This window comes from Lactuca virosa, chromosome 6, assembly GCF_052849685.1.
Source record: "Lactuca virosa cultivar CGN04683 chromosome 6, Lactuca_virosa_CGN04683_v6, whole genome shotgun sequence".
In the NCBI taxonomy this organism is placed as follows: Eukaryota; Viridiplantae; Streptophyta; class Magnoliopsida; order Asterales; family Asteraceae; genus Lactuca; species Lactuca virosa.
The window spans coordinates 189,412,870-189,433,027 of NC_136431.1; the positions used below are offsets into that span (position 1 = coordinate 189,412,870).

Below are 20,158 nucleotides of genomic sequence, written 5' to 3' on the forward strand. Positions count from 1 at the left end.
TCCCAAAGAGAAAGGGAAATGTATTCAAGTTGAACAAACTATCGAGGAGAAGAAGAGATTATATGCAATAGATATGGAAAGACGATGAATGATCCACCATGCTTGAACAAAGGCGATCCTAACAAGCATTGGTGTAACGAAACAATAGAAATTGTTGTACTTGGTAAGAATGATGAATTCTTAAAAAGGCCAAAGAAAAGTTATGAAAACGAAAACTCAGAATTCAATTAACTCGATTTCCTAATCACTCATATGTTATTCAAGTCTACTCAGTTTAAAATAGCTCACAACTTTAACGACAAAGATGAATAAAAGAGATTGAAGATTCGATTTCATGCAGTCTTAGGAAAGAGTGAAGAGGAAGTTTGGTTGTTGGTAAAGATTGTCGAAGTAATGTCAATAGTGCCTGAAGTGTTTTTTGAAGGATTGCTGCAGAACTTTCGATACTCAGTCGTAAGGACAAATAATGTAGCATTAGAGTTCATAATTGCAGACTTTTTGTTGATGAATTTGAATGATCTCATCACTATATCAAAGATTTTGTTCAATGTTGATATTTCGAAAGTGGAATAAGTGAACAGAGATGCATTTATTCTTGGATATGGTCACATAAAGGCATTTCTTGATTGCTACTATGAGTATTTGGTGATTACAAATATAGATCTTGATATGACAATCAATAAAACCTCAAAGTTGCCTCAATCATTGTTGAAGGTAAGGATGAACATTGATCAGTTTGAAGATGGTGAGATTATTCATGATCCTTTTAGCGTAGTGTTCCAAGGAAAGAACAAGAAGGGTAAGTTGACGAAGTTTATGTTCCAATTGAATAACATTGAGAGATACTCAAACTCTCATTTTTTGAATCTTTTAATCCACATCAATAATTACAAGAGGAACGACAATGAAGAAAAAGCAGAGATCCGAAAAATCATTCTTTGGTATATGGAGATTCGAAGGGAGCTGTTACAGGCAATGAAGATTATAACTTGATGTTTCAACTATTCTCACTAAGGGGGAGATTGTAGAGTCGAAAGTTGTAGTGAGATTCGAAAGTTATATCTTTAGCATTTGTGTCTGTAAATAACGAAAGATAAGTACTTTCATTATCTAATCTATTTACAAGGCATTTCAGGTTTCAATATGTATAGACTAGTCCTTGCATTTTTTGTATGTCTGATGTACCCTATAAATAGGGTAAGTAGTTAGGTCTAGAGGAAGAAACACTCTCTATTTATGCTCTTTGTACTCGAAAACCCTTTGTACTCATTCAGACTTTAATCGAAGCTAAACATATCATATTTAGATCTCGGTGTTCTTTATTGCTTTAATGTATTCTATTGATTCAAACATTGTTTCTAACACTCTTCAGGATATCTAAGATGAACTACAAAGAAAGAAACTAACACATTAACATATACCTTTCTATCAAGAAGAATCTACATAAACTAAATTATGCCTAAAGGTAACCAACTGATGACATTTACATTCCATACCCTAAATTGATCATACAATTGACAATGCAATGTACTGAAACAAGTATCGAGTTGTGAAACCAAGTGGATTCTAGCCTTCGAAATCAAGAATGGACATGAAACATTCAGTTTTGATACTGAAAATTAAACATGCACATGCAGGTCATGAAAAATTATTGGAATTTACCTTGTTTCCATGCAACTATAGCTATGATCTATGGGAATATAAGTGCATAATCATATATACCTAGGTGGTTTCCTATGGACATGTTTTTTAATGTTTGTAGATATAGTGTAATGCCATTAATGTGAGTTCCATGCGACCAACTACTAAGCAAATAACTATTTTGCCTCCAACAAATATGCCAAGGATACCAACCAATAAAAGGAAAATAGGTGTGTCATAAAGAGTAGATATTTTTTGGTCTTTGGTACCTCCAAGTCACCACTCCCTCATCAACGGGTTAAGAGGGGCTGGTTGTGTGGGTTTGATATGCGGCTTCTATAACCTGATTCCATCAATTTCAACCCATGCAATGACCACTTGTATATTATGATTCTATATTTGTTCCATAATAATTTTGTATGTTTTTAAATTAGTTTTATACGATTTTAATATTTTGTAAATTGGATATGTATGATTTTTATTTGTTAGTGTTTTTTTTTTAAATTACAAATTGAGTGAGTTAAGTGGTTTGGGAAATATGGAAGAGAGAAGAAAGAAAAGCTGATGTGGCAGTAGGTTAAATGGGTTGGAATTCGGAGTGGGGGGTTAATTCACGCGTGAGATCCTATGTGGCTGTAACATCCCAAAAATACAACCCAAAAATTTTTGTTTGAAAACTTTACTAAACCATAATATCAAATATTAAAAGATAAAATCATGAATCATGTGTCTCAAAATGTCATAATAAATTTATCAAATCGAAACTAGTGTCAAGATCATATCAAAATATCAGAGTCTAACTCCCAGGCTAAAACTGTGGTGTGTGCCATGCCATCATCCCGAGCCCTTCCCTTTGCTAGCTGAAGTACCTGAAACCAAAACTGAAACTGTAAGCAACGAAGCTTAGTGAGCTCCCCCAAACTACCACATATCATACAATAACATATAAACAACATACTGGGCCTTGCCCACTGCATCGGACCGAAGTCCGGAACTAACTAGGGCCTTGCCCACTGCATCGGACCGAAGTCCGGAACTGACTAGGGCCTTGCCCACTGCATCGGACCGAAGTCCGGAACTACTAGGGCCTTGCCCACTACATCAGACCGAAGTCCGGAACTAACTAGGGCCTTGCCCACTGCATTAGACCGAAGTCCGGAACTGACTGAACATAACATAACATAATCATAGCATATAATATGAACACATATACTTCATACTGCATCGGACCATAGTCTGGAACACATAACACATACCATGCCTGTATCACAAAGACACCAAGCATACTGAACTACTGCATCGGACCGTAGTCCGGAACTACTGCTAACTAAACGGGCCGGCATTGTGGCCGTAGACCCGTTCCTACTGGAAGGAAACTCACCTCGTAAGGCTGGCTGCTGAAATGCTCCTCGGGAACTGCCTGACTGCTGTTCCGGTAACTCCCCGGCTACATTTCCCAAAAGACACTTAATCAGACACTGATAACTAATCTTAGGGTAAAATGAATATTTTACCCCTGGTCAAAGCCAACAATCCGTTGACCTGACTCGCCGAGTTGGGCCGCCAACTCGTCGAGTCCCTATCTTTCCTTCTACTCCCCTTCCCGACTCTACTCGTCGAGTTTAGCGAAGACTCGACGAGTTCTCCTTCTATAATAACATCAAGTCGACCTTTATCTCACTCGCCGAGTCCTCCTTCATCATATGAACACGTCCAGTCTGTGACTCGCCGAGTTGTATGAACAACTCGTCGAGTCTGTTCTTTCGAGTAAGAAGGTTGCCTTGGACTCACCGAGTCAGGGCGTAGACTCGCTGAGTCCCTCTACACTCAGATCCATGTATTAACTCACTGAGTCTTTACTCCACTCACTAACGAACTCGCTACTACTGAACAGGGAATCTAAGACTCACGACCGGACTCGCCGAGTCCTTTGCATGCAGCTTCTTTTCAGCCGATTCTAAACAGTTTCAGTGCATCCAATTCATAGATCTGGGCTTCTGGGACAATCTGAACACGTAAAGTTGCTAACTTTACGTGTATCTATGATGCAATGAAGCAATAACACTCAAACTTGGCTATAACGGGGGTTACTTGTCTAGAACAAGGCCATGACTGCCAAAAGGTGGCCTTCTTGAGCTCCTGGAACTCAAGAGAGGCTAGATCCGAGATATGGCTTGATTACAAAGCTTCATCACTAGGGATTTGGGGTTTTTGAGCTCAAAACCATCAATTTGGGGACAAACTAGATCTAGCAATACAATAACCAAGATGAAAACTTTATTACCAGAAAGGATGGCCAAAGAGGAGTATAATCTGGATCTACTTCTTCTTCCTTGAGTTCTTCTACCTTCTCCTTCTTCTTCTTGCTCAACAATGCACCAAGATTCCTTCACAAGGGCAAAAATCACTCACACACACTTCTAGGAGGCTAGGGTTTCGGGAATAAGTCTCTGAGAGGTGAAGGAGGCTGGTTTGGGGCTATAATGGTGTTTAAATAGGGTACACTCCCTGAAAATTAGGGCTTCATCCAGACTGGCGGACTCGCCGAGTCCGGAACTATGGACTCGTCGAGTCGCCACGCCTACTCCACGTGCTAATTAGCTGCTACTCGACGAGTTAGGGCCACTGACTCGTCGAGTAGCTTCTAAAATAAAAGAAAAATAATGTTTTAAATGCATACCAGGAACGGGGCGTTACAGTGGCAAACCAACCCACGCGTGAACACCATCCTTGACTCCGGTGGGTTGGCTGTGAAGTGGTTGCCAAGGCGCATGAAGACGAGTAAGGTGATTGGGTAATGGTTATGACAGTTTCCATTTTCTCTCATTCTCTCTCTTCCTTTTTGCCCCTTTACTACCAACCCACCGGCGAACACCATTTACACAACCTAGTGGACTGATTGTGGAATGCTAAAATATCTTTGTGGCGTTGAGTTCGCTGGTGGTTTGGCTGTGACCACTCCCTACAGCCTTAGAGCATCTCAAATGATTAAGTTATTCTAAAACTTAAAGTTATTGACACCTTATCATACTATTAATTTTGACCTCTAAATAAATGACTTCTACAACAATTAAGTTCATTCTAATAGCTTTTCTTTTCTTTTTTTAATTATTTATTTAATAATAGATTTAACTAATTTATCCTCATCTACCTAAACTGTTTTATAAAACATTTCATTTAATTAATCCTTTTTTAAACACAAATTATATAAAATATAAAATACAATTATATTAAGTTTTATTTATATACTTAAAATATGAAAAATTATTTTGTTTTAGTTTTAAAAATACAATAAAAACATTGAAAATATTATATAATAGTTATAAAATAAAATATATTTAAAATGGAAAAGGTTAAATATACAACTTATGATATTATAAAAAAAGCCTTCATCGAGATGCTCTTAGTAAATTTCAATAGATCATACATGTTTTTCCCTTTCAAAATGAAAACAAAACCAAAATAGTTAAATAGATAAATATTCATGTAATAGATCAAAATTGTCACTTTAAATCTTATTTTCCCATAATAGTAAATAAACACATGATAAAACGATGTGTTAAAATGTGACTTGGATTTTAGTACACACACCATCAAAAACAAAGTGAATAAACTCGAATGACGATTTCAAATGGACCTCTTTTGTTATTTCAGGTTTTCATGTATATATGAGTTCAACCCAATAGTTATTAGGATTTTTTTTAATGGTTTTAAGTATTTGTAGTTAAGGATTCATAATCATGGACGTTACTCACATCGACCGAACCATGTTAACTTTCTATGTCATTTTTTCCCCTTCTTTGCTTGTTTGCTTACTTGCGTACTTGTGTTATTACTTGCTTACTTGCATAACACGATCCTTAGATTTTGTTGAAAGATTTCGATATAAAATCATATTATGTAATAGATAAAAGTTGTTACTTTTAATTAATTCCTAACCGGCCGGTTTACTCTTCCTGAATACGGAGAAGAAAATGTAGTAGTCATTCGGCGGTTCAACCACCACCAACATTTTCCCTATCCTTCTTCATTTTCCCCCCTCGATTTATGCTTTCATTTATATACCACACACAATCGCTATTTCACACGCTTTCCTCAAAAACCACTGCATGCCTTTTCGCCAGTTGGCTCATAAACCCACACATACAAATACTCTATAAAATATAGTTTCATTTTTCAATAATTAATATTCCAACCTCCATACCCACTTTCACCATAGCTTCAATCGACTTCGATTACTTCCACATTTCCTCTTTCGTTTTCTAATTCTCTGCAAGCTGCCATTTTTAGTATTTTTTACCACATGATATTTGCTTTGTAACTCTCGCCTAATCTTTTTCACCCTTATAAATCTATAAAGTTCATGTGGGTGGTGATCATGGAGGAGAGTTTTGCTTTCGTCTCTAATTTGGGTGTGATGGGAAAGACGACGACGGGATCTGTTCTTGGATTCATTGGGAAGTTCGTTAATGGCGTTTTGAGCTTTCTTGTGTTTTCTGTACTTGATGTTCTTGATGTAGTGTTGTGTTATGTTTACAAGATTATTGATTTCTTTATGGAAGATGAATGGAAGCCATGTTATTGTTCTTCACCGAAAGAAACTATCATTAATAGTGGTAACATTTTGGTGTCGGAGAAAGGTGAGGTGGAGAAGATCGTTTGTCTAACGTCGACAAAGTTGCACCTTGAAGAAATCTCCGACACCCTTTATTCCCGGCCGTCGTTGGCGGTGGAGGTGTCCAAGACGACGGTGAAACGTCGGAAGGTTGTGGTTACTTCTGTCAGTAAAACCAAAAGCGTCCAGTCACACTCGCCGCCGTTCATTGTGAACAACACCATTGTTGAGATGCTCCAAGAAAAGATCGGCCGACGTCACAAACCCCAGCGTGTTCCACGGTGGTCGGACTGCGATTGTGATACCTGTAACTCGTGGTCGCATTCTTCTTGTAAAGATACTCTTTTTGTTCATATCGGAGGACGAAAAGGTTCGTACTTGATTTCCATTTTCCATTTTCCATTTTCTAATATTTTCCATTTCAATCTTGATTTTCTAATTCGTTTGATTAGTGTTATGAACTTATGATCATCATGGCAGATAATGTTAGCGAGAATGTGTTGTTTATTCATGGGTTTATATCATCATCTGCATTTTGGACAGAGACATTGTTTCCAAACTTTTCGAGATCGATCAAATCAAAATACAGGTTATTCGCGATTGATCTTTTAGGGTTTGGGAAAAGCCCGAAGCCACATGATTCTCTTTACACCATGAAAGAGCATTTAGACATGATCGAAAGATCAGTTCTTGAACACAACAAAGTCGAATCGTTTCACATCGTCGCTCATTCTCTCGGTTGCATTCTTGCACTCGCACTCGCCGTTAAATACCCGAACTCCGTCAAGTCCCTCACCTTGCTCGCTCCGGTAATCATCAAAATCTTTCGTAAATTCTCAAGTTTTGATCATTTTGTTTAAAGTTTCATGGGTTATGGCAGCCATATTTTCCGACGCCGAAAGGGGAGGAGGCGACGCAGTATATGATGAGAAAGGTGGCGCCGCGGCAGGTGTGGCCGTTGATTGCTTTCGGAGCGTCGATGGCCGCCTGGTATGAGCATGTTAGCCGGACGATTTGCTTGTTGATCTGCCGGCAACACCGGACATGGGAATTTCTGGCGAAACTCATCACCAGAAACAGGTGAAAATTTTAACTTCTTCTTTGTTGACCGGATCCGCCGGTCAACACCACCGCTTTATTACACTGATCAATTTAGCTTTATGACAGCAGTCCGTCGTCATCACCAAATCTTACTTCTTAAATCCTTGAGTAATTAATTTTCAGAAAATATATAAATAAAAATAATAATAAATACTAGATTAAATTAGTAGTTGACAAAATTATAACAAATGATTTTCATGGTTGGTAGAAAATATCACTGTAAAAATTTTTGGTGAATTTTTAATATGATTGGTAATTTTCTTTTGTAAATTTTTGGTCCCTCTCTATATCTTATTTTTTCGTTTTGGTTCATTTTTCAAGTTTGGTTTTAATTTGAGATGTATGTAACCTTTTTGGACCATATTTCATAAACATGATTATATTTTGGGACAAAAATCAGTTATAATCAAATAGCAATTAATATTCGATTTATTTCAAATATGGACAAAGACGTTAAAAGTTATAAGACTAAAACTATAAAAAAAACTTGTGGGACCAAAATTATGAAAATTAGCTATAGACAAGGACCAAAAATGTAATATACTTTAAAATTAAATACATTTATACTTTCATTTTTTTCCTTTAATCGTCATAATATGCTTCAGCATCTAATAAATTGTTTGCAAAACTTCAAACGTGTCACAGGACGTATCTGATATTAATAAATGCCCTTTCATAGAAACGGTTAATTAAATTCGGTATTAAAAATTAAAATAGATTTTAAAAGGTTACATTTGTAGAATCTCTTAAATACCATAGACGTAAATGTTAAATAACATTTTGAAAATTCAGCAAGGCTACAGAAATTTATTATTGTTGTATTTTATCGAAAAATCATAAATATCATTAATGTAATTGTTTTTCTAACAGTTACAAATCTTAATTTTTTAAGATATATTAACTTGTGCACACAAAATGAAACCATTAATATATAGCTATTTAATGATTTAATGATAGGGCTACATGTTGATCAAAGCGTTGGGCTTAATTCATTAGATCAATGATGTTTTCGTTTGACTTGTATAATATTGTGACTTAGATTAAAAAGTAAAGTCACAAGTATAAATACCACTTGCTTGAATCGGTGTCAACGATTTAATGTTATTGCATGACTTGGTTTTATTTTTTTTATCAATTTAATAACTTTTTTTGACTTTTTTCAAAATAAAGTGTATAAGTATAATAGAGTATATTTTATGTTTGGTCTTTGGACCTATTTTCACAATTGTTTTGCTAAAAATATGGTTATTTTTTTGGAAAAGAAAAAAATGTAATAGAACTTTAAAAAAAAAGGAACCAGATATAAATAAATAAAAATTATAACTTCGAGAAAAGAAAAAATATAAAGACTAAAAAGGTTGGACCATGATTATAAATATAAATATAAACATATATAGTGAGGGCTCAAATGTATAGTTTACTCTATTTTGGGCTTAACCTGAAGAAATACTATATATGGATATGGTTAGAGACCGATTTTCAAAAGTTTAAAAAAATATATGTATTCACTACATTAATAATATGTTAATTCAAAATAAACTGTAACAATTGATTATTTGACAACCGGTATAATATTGTTTATTATGAAATTATAATAAACAGATTTATATATAAATAGTTATTTAAGTTATTATTTTTAGTGTAAACTAATGTTTATATGCCTGTTTTTTTGTTCCTTATTAGTAATTGTTATATAATATGTGTCCATACAGTTGGGGTAGAATTGACCATTCATCAACTTTTAACATTTATTTTCTTTTAATTTTATTTATCGCTTAGTTTAAATAAGTTTACCAAATTTATTAATAAAATAATTACTTCGCCTTAATCAAAAAACATAGGTTGATAAACTTTTGAATATATATTAAGTGAATTTAAACCCAATTTTTTAGTTTATGTTTTTGTATGGTTTATGTCTTTTTATTTCATATATATATATATATATATATATATATATATATATATATATATATATATATATATATATATATATATATATATATTCAAACCTAACATTAATCACATTTGTTGCTCATATTTACTCCCACCTAGAGGGATATAGAATATTCAAAGGGACCAAAGCGTAGGCCACATGTTGTTGAGACTAATCCGTTTCTTCATGTGTTTTTGTTTTGAAGAAAATAATACTATTTTCTTTGTTATCATCGAACATTAAACAAATAAAATATTCCAAATTCAACAAGTTAGAAATTAATACGTTCAACTACAATCTCATGATCAGTATGTATTTGATTTTTTACACAGGATTAAGACATATTTGATAGATGGATTTTGTTGTCACACACATAATGCTGCATGGCACACCCTACACAACGTTATATGTGGTACAGCTGCAAAGATAGGAGGGTACTTAGATACAGTGCAAAACCAGTTGAATTGCAGTGTAAATGTGTTTCATGGTGAAGATGATGAACTTATTCCTGTTGAATGTAGCGACCATGTCAAGAACAAAGTTCCTAGAGCAACTGTTAAGGTAATAAAGAAGAAAGATCATCTCACCATTGTTGTTGGACGTCAAGAAGCCTTTGCTAGAGAACTTGAGCATATCTGGAAAAATGCAAAAACCAGATAGTGGTTTAGTTTGCCCAAACAGTTGATTTGATGGTTTATTTCTCAATTATATATCTTCATAGAAGAACAAACTAAAGGGTTTTAAACTCAAAATTAAGGCTATTTATGCCCATAAAAATAATGGATCGTGATCTATAGTTCCATCCAAATCAAGAAATGGATGAATCAATACTAGTAGTATATAATTTGGTTAGGTTTTTTTATTAATTATTGTTTGATGTATCGATCTCTTATTTTGGTTTTCAATCAAAGTTTGTTAATTTCAAGATACTCTTAGTTTTTATTATTCTCATTATTTTTTTATTTTATAACTTGGGCTCTTTGATATGCTTCTTATAGGTCTGTTAAGAGGTTAATTAAGTCTAATTTGTTCAAATTCACATTGTTTGATATTACAATTAGAACGTTCTAATTCGATCTTATAGTCTTTGATGTATTTTTACTATGTCTGATAAGAGATTAAATATGACTCAATTTGGTCTTGACTCGATGCAGCAACTTTTAAATAGTTTGTATGAAACATAATCTTTAATTAATTCTACTATAATTTACTGTGAAAATAAAACATTTTTATTATTATTATTAATATATATATATATATATATATATATATATATATATATATATATATATATATATTATTGTATTCAGTGTAGACTTTTAGATTTTTGATAGATATGAGATTTAATGAGCACAACCATATAGATGGTGATTCATCAATACTTCCTTAAATGTTTCTTTGCTTGCATTAATGTGTACTTTCATGCTATTTTAAGTTAGAAACAACTTTTTGGTCCAAATCGGGAAAGAGTTCTTGTTCAATTGATCCAATCTTTAATCTTCTTTCGGTTATCAAGATTTAAGGGAAATTTGAATTCAAAAGAATTGACAAAAAATAAAATGAAATTCAGTCACATTATTTTCTTTAGAATTCATTAAAAAAAGTTAGAATGTAAGTTATGTTAGAGAAAAATGTACTTGTGTTTATTAGGATAGTTTCGTTATTTAATAAAAAAATTTAACGACGAAATCTTTTAAATAATATATTAAATGGATTTTGAAGGAATTTTTTTTCTACTGGGTTGGCAACCAAACACACCATGTAAAAGAGTTCCGAGATTATATTTTCTTTCGGATTCTGCAAACCAAAATTCCTTTGTCAAATTTGTCAATTTGGATCAAAGTTGAGTTTTCACAATCTTTTTAGCTTTTTAGTTAAGATTGAGTTATTTATTTATTTATTTATAATTAAAAAATATTACCCAATTTAAAACATTATACGAAAAACAAAACAAACACACATACGTAATGTAAAGAACAAGACGAACAAAAAGTAACAAAATAAAAACCCAAGAAGGATATGAAGACGACACATGTGGTGGTGCCCAATATTAGGAGTGATGATGGTTTTGTTCCAAAGTAAGAGGCGCAGGCTTTAATGACCGCAAACTAAGTTGCATATTAATTATTTGAAAAGAAATTAAATTGACATATCTAAGTCGTCTATACTTCCAAGTGTAACACATCTATGGATTCATTTGGTTATTCAAATATCATATGAGAAGTCCCCCATCATAAACACAATTAATTTGTTGCATGACTTGTTCATACATTTATCTTTTCTTGTTTGATATCGACTTATGAAATGGAGGGGTATTCTACTTTAGTAGCACACTGTCCGCAATTTTGAAGTCATAATGGTCTAAATGCATATAACAAGGTCTCTATATGCAAATATTTGTAGAAAATATTCTTTTGGTATTTATATTGACATTGTGAGAACTAGATGAAAAAGTTATGTTCCTAAGAAAGTAAACATTATGATTTGGAGAGCTATTTTGGATTGGTTACCTACTAGAACGAATTTGTTAACAGGAATATCGATTTTGGTTCTAGTTATTGTTCTTCTTATGGGGTCTTTATTAAAAGGACTAGACATTTTTTCTTCTCTCGTGACATTGCTTTTCAGTTGTGAAATGTGTCGGTTGCTGGCTTGATCTATCTATACCTGATTTTGAACTGTTAAATTGTGCCTTTGTGAACCGCAGCGATGTCCGACTCCAAGGTTTTTCATAATGAATCTGTTATATAGAAAATTATTTTGTCTTCTTTGTAATTGTTTGGTTTTTGATCCGGCTTCTTTCTAGTCTCCTAATAATATTCTAACACTAAAAAAAGATTGACATTCTAAGAGTTTCTCTCCCATATTTTCATGTAACTTTTAGTTGTCATTTGTTCTTTCCTACTTGCTAGTTTAGTGTTTAATACATCCTTCGTTCTAAGAACAATTAGTGTACTTTATGAATCCATTTACATGTGTATAATATTTGAATGTGATGTGTATAATTTGCATATTTTTTTATGAGATTGTATTTGTTTATGTTTAAATAATGCACTTTATTAGTATGTGTTAACAAAATTTAAAATCCATGTCTATTTGTGTGAACAAAATCGTTTTATCAGTATTTGTAAAAACACTTGGTTTGGGTTTTCTTAAAAACAATAAAAATGAGAATAATGCAAAAATTAAGTTTGAATCATGGCAAACATGAAGTGAAGAAAATTTGAGATGAGGAACATAGAAATAAAAGCTCAAAAGTTCCATTATAAGATATAAATGGAAATAAATATTCTTGATAAAATATTAAATAAGTTAAGCTTTTTCAAAGGGAAATGATGAGAATTTTCATCATCGGTATTTGGTCTTTAAATAATGATGATGAGAAAGAAGTATTGATGAATTATGGAAATAGAAGGTGTTTGCATGTGTTTATTTATTTAAGTTTTCCTTCAATTGACGTTGAGGAATGTGTAAGAATAAGTTGTCTCTAAAAAGTATGTATAATAGAATATAAGAAGTATTTATTGGTGAAGGTATGGTGGTTGGTGAGAAAAAATGATTGTGAGGATGAATGAAAAGTGGCAAATAAATGTTCAATATTTGACCATTGATATTGAAAATATCATCCATTTGCTAAAATCAGCTTGTGGAACAATGTTCCCTTTAATGGAAAATTTCATTTCCGTTAAGGTTAAGGAAATTCTATTAAATAAGTTTCTTGTGAAATTTGACATTTGTTGTCTTTTTGATGACATGGAAGTAGAAGGCTTCTACTCCTCCTCGATAATGATCAACATTTCATCAAGATGAGCTTCTGGTCCTTGGTAACAATCAACATTCTCGGATAGACTTCTGGTTCTTGGTGTGCGGTCAACATCTCATTAGGATAGGCTTCTAGTCCTTGGTGAATGATCAACATCTCATCAGGATAGAATTTTGCTCCTTAATGAGCAATCAACATCTCATCAGTATAGGCTTCTAGTACCTATGGTACAAGCTTCTACTTATCGTAGTAGAAGTCTAATTTTTGGCCAGCTTGACAAATTTTTTCTTTAGGTATAGCTATTTTTTCAATTTTTTGAAACTTAAAACAACTCATGATATTTATTTGACATTTTCAAGCTATTTCATCTTTTTTTAGTGACAATCACATACATAGATATTGTTCAACATTCTTTGGTTTTATTATGTAGTAACAACTAGATTATAATACGCGTTAAACGCGGGGAACATATTAAAAAAATATAAAAACATTTATATATATTGCATAATTATAAAAGAAAGTTTATGGTTATTGTTATTATTGAAATGTGAAGAAGAAACACTGAAATCGATAAATATCTATAAACATTGCAGGACCTCTTTGTAGACAATGTTTTTTGTTTTATTAGTTGAACGACCTTCCTCGTCACATATGAGTACCTTCAAACCTTTTTTGCTTGTTACACGAGAAACAACTACATATAACTGACCATGGGTGAAGACAGGTCTACGCAAGTATAATCCAACATTTGATAATGACTGTCCTTGACTTTTGTTAATGGTCATAGCGAAACAAACTGCTATTGGGAATTGCCTACGTTGAAAACGGAATGGAAATTTTTTATCGGATGGGGTCAACTTCATACGAGGTATATAAGTAGTCTCGTTGAAAAATCTTATTTTGGGCTGGTTTTTTCTACAAAACTCCAAACGTGAAGTCTCAATCTTGATGTAGATATCTACTACAAACCGTTGTAGTAATCTCCCTCCCAACAAAATTACATTATAATTTGACCGGATTTGAAACTTATAACAATAGTACTCCCACATACTTACAATATTCCGCCCTCCTTTTGTATTAGAGTGCACACAATGTTGATGTCGTGAACAAAAAAAATTAATGATTTGTACAAACATGTAATCTTTGTTAATTTAACTAAAATTTAAAAATTTATGATGTGTGTACCTTCTAAATCATCCTCGATGTCTTCGTCGTCGTTAATAATATTATTGATGGGAAATCCATGTCTTGGGATATTAGAATGCCATCCAGACTCACCATTAGGAAAAAAATAAAGGATAACACAATGGATCATAACATCCCCAGTAAGATTGAATTGTTCGTGGTTATTCGGATCTGCCATACACGATAATACTTCGTTTATATGCGGCTATGTTGTCGTTACCTTCAATCCAAATACCAGCGACCTGGAATTTTTATTATGGAAACGATATAATTATATATGGTGTGTATTATATACATTTGTATGTCATACATGATATATTTTTTTTTATAATTAGTAGACAGTAATTATAATGGTACCTCGGATGTGGTCGGTCTGTTGTATACCCTTTGGTCATGTTCTACTGATGCATTCAAAGTGACTCTATAATTGTCAAGCGACCCCAGATCGGTTAGTCTTCGAAATATATTGCACGTATGGGTTTGTGGCAAGAACACGGATAAACTTTTGAGCAATTTGTTTATCAATATTCTTCCATTTAAGTCTATGTGACATCTCATAATCAACATCGTATGGGTTTGTGGCAAGTACCGAGGTTTTCCATCCCTTGGGATTAACTGATCGATTATATGATATATTCCTCCATTCACACAAAAAGTGTATACTCCAGATGTCATATTTGTCATTATTTTATCCACATCCACGCCTATTGATGCGAATGAAAAGTTCTTGTTGTATGCTCGTATCATGTGTCTAAAGGTCTTGCCTAATTCGTTTCGAGGTGTGAAGAGGTCGAGTAATTCTTCGGGAATAGAGGAATATGCCAACATTGTTTTACCATCCATGCAAATAAAGGATAAATAGTATAGGTTTGGGATAAATAAAAGGATAAGATTAATATATATATATATATATATATATATATATATATATATATATTGTTTTTAGGGTAAAATATATTACCAAATAGCCAATGAATATATAATTATTTACCAAAACAGTCCATGAGTTTACAATTAATACCAAACATCCCTTTAATACAATTGTTTGTTATGTAAGTATATTACTTTGAAAAGTATTCAATTTATAACATTGTACTTTCATTTTCTTATAAAACACATGTTGCCTTGTGAAAAAGCCGTTTTATAGTAATATACTTTCAATAATATGCTTTATTACCATAAAAACCAATGAATATAAATATAATATCAAACAGCCTCGTAAATAAAAATGAAAGTACTTTGATAAAAACAAAAGTAGGGTGCTATAATAATCAACCAATACAAAGTACATTACTATTATTTGAATTTAAACATTCGTAAAGTAGTATGTCACAATAATTAACCTAATCTATATTTGTAATTTATATTAGATTATATTGATGTAAAGGTCTTCATCTATTTTTTTGTATTCACCCAACAGAGAGCCATTGGTGTCGACGATCATCCGTTGGCCATAGTTCATCCACAAATTCATTTGTGCATTCTCATTTTCATAGATAATGTATTCTTGTTCCAAGGGTAGTTGTGGAATTTCGTTTTGCATGCAATCTTCTTCATTCATAACTTTCTTATTTGAAAGTATAATGACTTCATCTTGTAGGGGTAATTTTGGAATTTTTGTTTTCTTGTCATCTTCTATTTGTGTATTCAAAAACTTCTTTTCATTTTTAGATTTGGTGGTTTGATTGTTGAATGGTTCCACTTGAACCCTTGTAATATCGTAAACATCACCAAATTTGCAGTCTTCACATAACCAATCATTTTTAGGTACTTCATCTTTAATGCTCTACATACAATATGTGTGTTCGGTGCCATCCATACATCTACTACATATAGCAAGTAAGTGCTCATAGCCTACATCTCCACATATATCATACACACTGATATCACATAACTGGTCATCAACAACCTCAACATCCATTACCCTGAACATATAACTTGCAAAAAACCCTAAACCTGAAAAAAAAAAAACCAGTGTTTCACCTAACACCCTATTTTTAGAAAGAAAATTATGAATATTGAAAAATTGTAAATAAAATTACCCAATATATTTGTTATGCATTAACCGAGAAAGAGAGGCAATATGTCTGCTACCTGTTTATGTATATGTTTCTGGACATGTAAACAAAAAACACAATCATTCAATTAAAGAGAGTTAGAATGTATATTAATTACATTTCACAAAGAAATTACCTAATAAGATTTATGTTTTATGTAGGAACCGAGAAGGAGAGAGTGTAGGGAAAAAAAGAAGGCTAAAATGTTGAATATTTCGGTCCTGTTAACACAAAAAACACACAAAGACACCATTAAAGATAAGAGAGAGAGAGAGGGAGTTTGTATATATATATATATATATATATATATATATATATATATATATATGTATTTGTTTTGTATTTTATTCGAGAGAGAGAGAGAGAGTGAGTGAATTATATTGTGTTAGTATGTAAACACAGGCACACACAGTCGCAAACACCATTTAACACACCTGCTATGTTTGTTTTTTCTGCAGGAACCGAGATCAGATCCTGTTAACACAAAAAACACATAGACAACATTAAAGAAAAGAGAGAGATACAGAGAGAGAGGGGAGTTTGTATATTTATGTATTTGTATTCTGTTGTATTAGAGAGAGAGAGAGAGAGAGAGAGAGAGAGAGTTATATTGTGTATGTAAACACAGGCATATATAGTCACATACAGTCACAAACACCATTAAACATACCTACTATGTTTTTTTCTTCTGCAGGATCCGAGAGAGATTGAGGGTGAGTTTATGTATTGGCCAAAAAAACACAAACACGTATATAAATTATGTGAATTCACAAATAACACATACCTGTTGTGGCTTATGTATGCAAAAGACACACACATACAACCAATCAAATTCACAAAGAACAATGATTATTTTTCTTCTGTAGTAATCGAGCAAAAGAATGAATTTTAGATATTAGGGTTTTGGATGACCATAGATTTACGGTTTCAAGAATTATAGGATAAGAAGCTTTGGTAATTTATAGTGGATTAGATCACCAAAAATATAGGAAATGTAAGTATACATGGGACTTAGTCAATAAACCGTGATTATTATTTTGACTTTTTCTAATATTGACCAAACCAATATCCAAGATTACTCAATGCTTAAAATGATTGTAAGCAGTGCCTAAGGGCTTGTACGACTTAAAATTCAGCATTTGACTAAAAAGTCAAAGATCATATTTTGATTTTTAAATTTAAGTTAAGATTGATTATGTGTATCTCATTTCAAAATTCAAGTTTGTTTATTCTTATCCCTTAAATATCAAATGTGATTCTTATCCCTTAAATATCGGATGTGAAGCTAACGGAACTCATCTTGAAATTGAATTGGTCAAAAATTGAAACCATATTCTCTCTTATCACGCCTAATGAACCAGTCACAATTAATGTCTTCGCTGCTTATTCACGCTCTCCATCTCTTCGGACCCAATCGACCCTCGCTGATGCCCTACCCCTCGCGTTCTTCCCTTCAAACCGTCGAAACCAGGAGAACACATCGGTTTGCGAAGCCGACCGACGAACAATCTCTTCTTCTCCCTCCCATTTGTTCGGCCTCGTCGACCACCGACGATGCTCCCTCTGACAAAATTGCCACCACCGGACAAAGAACCACCACCGTCACTTTCTTATTTCCTCAAATCAGATGAAAACCGGATTAGCATCTTTGATTTATCCACAGCCGATGCCTATTGGGGCTGCTATATTGCTATTCAATGTAGCCTAATAAATTGAATGAAAACAATGAAATAATCCAAGGTTACTAACGTAGGTGAATCAAGAAAACTTGTCAAACTAAAAGTTTATACATACTAAATTACAAAATTGAAGCGACTGTTCGAACCCAAATGACATCTAAAGTGGAAACCCTTTCCCCCAAACACAAAACCCTTTCTATGTCTTCTGATTGGGTCCTCAAGAAGAAGATATAATAAATATGTCCGTCTGAATGGCTCGTGAAGAAGAAGATTGAATAAAGGTGAAGGTGAGGGAAGATGGTGGTAACAAATTGCTACCGGAGTAGGAGGAGACTAATACGCAGGGGTTTGACGAAGGTTGATATAAGGCGTTACAAAATGGCGTAGCCGTGTTAATTTTTTTTTGTGTGAGGATGAGATGACATCATCAAAATGATCCTAGGGTTGAGATGAATGAATGAAACCCAATAAATGGCCCTGATTTTTGCAAGTGATGTCATTAGGTTTCTGGTTTAATATATATAGAGAGATTTTATATTGTTTGGCTAATAGATTAGATTTTAAGGTGGTGATATCTTAAAATGACAAATTAGTCTGGTTGTGAAAAAAATTGAATAAAAGAAAGTCTTGTGGTTAATTAGTGAGAAATGGGTATAAGTTTTGGCAAAATCCCAACTAGGGAATTATTTCCCCTCAATTGTTATCATTTTGATGAGATTCTTAAGTTCTAAGTGTTGATCCTATTATTTTCTATGAGGAGCTCATTGTGTTTGATTTCATAGATTAAAGTATGTTATTAAGAATCTAAAAATATATTCCTTTAATGACTGTAACTTTGAAAAAACTCCCATGTATCCAACTACTAAAATGTGGCCTAACGTGTCGTCCCCGTGATATTCAAAAAACTTTGGATGATGTCCAAAAACTTTCTCACTTGCATAGAAGGTCCAAAATCAAGGTTTTTCCGTGATTTTGGTCCCTGATGCACTTAAAAGGTCAATTATACTCTTTTCATTTCTTTTTTCTATTTTCTTTTGTTTATTTTAGTATTTAAATAATTAAAATAAAATATCACCCTACCCCACCCCAACCCTCTACACCAGTCCCCCTACTCTCTCTCTCTCTCTCTCTCTCTCTCTCTCTCTCTCTCTTTCTCTCTCTCATCGCTGGTATGAATCTAAAAGAGGAAGCAAAATGCCAACTAGAGAAGAGAAGGTCCAAAGCTTTTGCAGGTGTTGTATTTGGTCAGCGCCGGAAGTAATTCATCGTTTCCTCCTCCTCATTCATCATTTTACTACATCTATAAATCCATATGCGTGTAAAATTAGTAATTTGATTTAGAATTGCCTTCGCTTAATCAAAAAACCTGATTGGGTAATTGGTTGTATCAGTCCTCTGTACAACTGCGTTCAACAAGTGGAGAGGTATCAGAAAATTTGTGTTGCGTCATCGACACTGATGATTGTTGGTGGAGCCATCTAAAGTCGTTGACTGATTAATTGCACTCCATGTTAGGGCTTCATATCAATCCTATCGGCGCGAGGAAACAATCTCTTCTCTAATCAACAATTTTCTTATTTCATTACCATTTGCGTTTACGTTTAGGTTTTGGATTGAATCGTTTTGTGTTGGTTTCTATGTTTGTCGGATCATGAATAAACACACAAATTGTCAAATATTTTCATTCATTTTTTATCTTCTTTCTCGTATGAGTTTCAGAAAAATTAATTTGGTAGAACAAGAATTGAGATATCTAAAATGTTCGATTTGGTGAATTTAAGTTTGATTGAAACTGCTTAAGGCACATTGCATACGAAAGGGTGTTGATGTATTTGTTTTTGTAATTTCTGGTTATCCAATGAAGATGAAGACTAGAATAGAGGTGAGTATTGCAGGTTAAAGTGCAGAGAAGGGATGGAGACAACAATGCCGGTGGTGGGAAGGAGAAGGGAGAGAGAGAGAGAGAGAGAGAGAGAGAGAGAGAGAGAGATAGAGAGAGAGAGAGAGAGTCAAAGAAAGGACGAAAGTCAAAGAGAGGGGGGGGGGGGTTACGGGTGGGTAGATTTTTTTTATTTTTTAATTGTAAATGTATTAATATAGATTTAAAAAATAGAAAAAAGAAATGAAAATGGTAAAATAGTATTTTCAAGTTGTTCAGGGACTAAAAACACAAAAAAAAACCTT

The 20,158-nt window shown here is 33.2% G+C and overlaps 1 protein-coding gene across 1 annotated transcript; it reads left to right on the forward strand.

Moving 5' to 3' along the window:
• The first annotated feature begins 5,706 nt into the window (after positions 1–5,706).
• LOC145122642 (putative lysophospholipase BODYGUARD 1) lies at positions 5,707–10,219 on the forward strand. Its single transcript, XM_079058204.1, has 4 exons — positions 5,707–6,626; positions 6,737–7,065; positions 7,137–7,336; positions 9,623–10,219. The coding sequence occupies exons 1-4, from the start codon at positions 6,005–6,007 to the stop codon at positions 9,948–9,950; spliced, it is 1,479 nt and encodes a 492-aa protein (XP_078914330.1). The 5' UTR covers positions 5,707–6,004; the 3' UTR covers positions 9,951–10,219.
• The last annotated feature ends 9,939 nt before the right edge of the window (positions 10,220–20,158 follow it).